Below are 3480 nucleotides of genomic sequence, written 5' to 3' on the forward strand. Positions count from 1 at the left end.
CACACACACACACACACACACACACACACACACACTCACTCACTCACTCACTCACTCACTCACTCACTCACTCACTCACTCACTCACTCACTCACTCACTCACTCACTCACTCACTCACTCACTCACTCACTCACTCACTCACTCACTCACTCACTCACACACACACACACACACACACACACACACACACACACACACACACACACACACACACACACACATAGACACACAGACTAGGGGTGGTACGGTTCACAAATGTCACGGTTCGGTCCATATCACGGTTTCAAGGTCACGGTTTTCGGTTTTGTACGGTTCTGTTTTTTTATTTTTTTAATAAAATGTATTATATAAAAATTTGAATGAAAATGTAAGCTTATCATGGGTATGTTGAATTTGACTTCATTTAACCCAACTGAAAGAGGAAAGATATCAATGATTTTAACATGCTTCCATTTATTTCACAAAAAGGGAGAACTAAGTCCTAACTTTTAAATTGACAAATATTCAAATATTACATGCTATAACACATTTGACGTGTAAAAATAAAACAGCTACACTCCTGTAGGCAATGGGACCATTAGGTCAGTGCAGTATGACTATTTTGGTTAATGACACACTGAGAACGAATTTGACTTTTATTTTGATACCGCTTTCTGCGAGTTTTGCGCTTATGAATTAGTTGCTTCCTATCATGAAACTGCCGGCCGTGAGAAGCATAGAAGTAAAATCAGAAGTCAAATTCAATTTTAAGTGAACAAGTGATAGGGTTATGTTATGTTAAAATGTGAAAGTTAAGGTAACAAATAATTTTAAAAGATCGTTTTTTAGAAGTGTATGCACAAGAATGTTTCACAAAACTCCTGTGAAGCTGAGCCTTTTAAAATAGTCAAATTTTATTTTTGTTATAGTGTTAAACATCAATGTTAAACAGGCAACAGCACAAAGTCCCCTAGTTTAACTAGCTACATATAATTAGGCCTACAGTTGATTGCAGTTAAGGACAGCACAGTGAATCTGATGGATATGTTCAATTATCTCGCATTTTGCTGTCCGGAATCCCCATTCAATGCCACGTGGATATAGCCTACACTAGGCTACTGTAACGTAAGTCATAGTCTACTTTGTTCTGCTAATCTGTCATTGTTTGTAAATTCATGTTCATTTAATTTAAAATGGTCAGCATAAAGACGGGGAACAGTCACTTGCGCTAACGTGGAGAGCAGGGCTCTACGCTTAGCTTTTTCATTAGGAGCACCTGTGCCCCTAAGTGAAAAAAATTAGGGGCACAGATAAAAATTTAGGAGCACAGTGAGTTTTTGTGACGCAGCTTCATTATTAACACACAGATACAGAGAATATACTCTTTCCACACACAAATACACATTCTAGAGGGGTAGGCCTACAATTAAAATCACTTCGGGCCACTTTTCCAAATTCCCCCCCAGTAAAAGGACTGAACAAAATATTACACATTTCTATCACATTAATTTCTATACGCAGCTGGTGTTCCAATTCAGGCCTACACAGCAGGATCTGGCAGGGTGCTAGGATGAAATTGGTCAGGGGGGCAGATTTTTCACAAGATAGACCAGAGAGGCAATTGCACTTCTGTCCTGAAAATACAATGACTCGCATATGGGTAGGCCTATGCTATGTAGCCTATGAGGCTATGATCAGCCTACCCATGGGTTACACTTTTTTTTTTAATTGCATTTGGTACCATAGTAACAGCAACTCAGTAATCTGAACATTACCCTTTGAAAATATAACATTGTTCTATACTTGCATTTTAGAAATGAAACAAAAAAGAGTGGATGCCAACCAAACACATTTCCTCTAAATAACAATTTGGCAATATTGAAGGCTTGCACATCAAAAACGTGCCCTAGGCTACACCCCGAGACTGTCCAACAAAATACTGACTTCACATGACGTGACGTGATGATGATGACAGCGTCTCAGGAGGAGTAACACAAACAGTACAAGCCACGTACTTACAAGATAAGTGTATGTAACCGAAGCCATTTCTTCTCACAAAATTAACAGGTTGAGCATTTGTTAGCATTTGTGATAAGCGGAGAATTAGCAATTCTAGCGCTGAAGTTTCTCTCCAGCTCTTCTCCGTCATTGGAAGCGCTCGATACTCCCGACGGTTATCTTATTTCAAAACTCCCCCGACTGTTTGTCTGTCTGCCTCTGTTTCTCTGTGCGCGGCGCGCACGCTGTCGTTTGCGCTTTCTCTCATTCACACGTTCCTGCGTTTCTCTATGGGGTGTATTTATTTTAGGAGCAAAATACAATTGAAAGGGTTGAAATATCTACTCGCACACGTGCGCCCTTCCCATTATTTCGTTCGCACAATCATTTATTTTAGGGGCATATGCGAGCAAAATGCTCGCACTGTAGAGCCCTGGTGGAGAGAGAGGGGGGAGGGAGAGGGTGACGCTGCTGACTGACCTGCACTTGCTTGTAGGCTACTGTAGCCCAGTCAGCTGGCGCATGCTGTTACATTATGTCTCTCAGTTGGCTGATAGAAATCAGTCTTTCCACACTCAATATCCTACGTAGTCTTTGTGTTTTATGCTTGTAAAAGTAGTAGGATTTTAATAGCGTCGTCCGCCGGTGGTCACTCTTTTTTTTTTTTTTTTTGAAACCGTGGGCACCGTGCGGTTGCCCACTACCCCGTTCCGTGACATGCATACCGTACTGTCCGTACACACACATTATATTATATTAATGTTAGGAGCTGATGGAGAGTAAGTGGACTCTTATTGCAATACCACACACATACACACACACACACACACACACACACACACACACACACACACACACAGTTTACTTCTTTATTTGTGCCAACAATTCAAAATTGAGTTTCCATAGACACACATTTATCAGTTGCAAAGATACTCAGGCATGAACTAGATAAGTGGCACCACAGTGATCAATAGTCCATGGGGTAAAAGTCTCAAGGATATACACAGCACCTTCTTCTCCATATGTGTCGACTACCAATTATTGATGATATTGAACAATATTTAAGCAAGCTTTTTGCATTCATTTTTGGGAAGCCAAGCATCCTTAGCCCCCTAGTGGCCAGTCTATGCACGTGGCCCAAACTTCCAAATACAAGCACTATATATTGGCATTTGTAGCCCATCACAGTGATTTCCTGCACAAGTGGTTGATACACACACACACACACACACACACACACACACACACACACACAATATTATATGAATGTTAGGAGCTGATGTAGAGCGTGTGTGTGTGTGTGTGTGTGTGTGTGTCTGTGTGTGTGTGTGCGCGCGCGGCGCGCGTGTGTCTGTGTCAGTGTTTTGTGCATCTCTGCAGATTAGAATGAAATTCTCTGAGGGCAAATCCCCCCCCCCCCCCCCCCCCCCCCCCCTCTCACTCGTGTCACGTCCTATTCATCACTCTAGAATGTTTTAATGGAATCTGAAAAAAAACTTTTA

At 41.5% G+C, this 3480-nt stretch overlaps 1 protein-coding gene across 1 annotated transcript in view; it reads left to right on the forward strand.

The window, feature by feature from the left end:
• Positions 1 to 3480, forward strand: part of sugt1 (SGT1 homolog, MIS12 kinetochore complex assembly cochaperone) — a 55951-nt gene that overhangs the window by 4759 nt on the left and 47712 nt on the right. Inside the window, exon 7 of the mRNA XM_063193982.1 lies at positions 1502 to 1542. Coding sequence (XP_063050052.1) covers positions 1502 to 1542 — 41 coding nt within the window. The remainder of the gene's footprint in view (positions 1 to 1501; positions 1543 to 3480) is intronic.

The sequence above is a fragment of the Engraulis encrasicolus genome, unplaced genomic scaffold (genome assembly GCF_034702125.1).
Source record: "Engraulis encrasicolus isolate BLACKSEA-1 unplaced genomic scaffold, IST_EnEncr_1.0 scaffold_72_np1212, whole genome shotgun sequence".
In the NCBI taxonomy this organism is placed as follows: domain Eukaryota; kingdom Metazoa; phylum Chordata; class Actinopteri; order Clupeiformes; family Engraulidae; genus Engraulis; species Engraulis encrasicolus.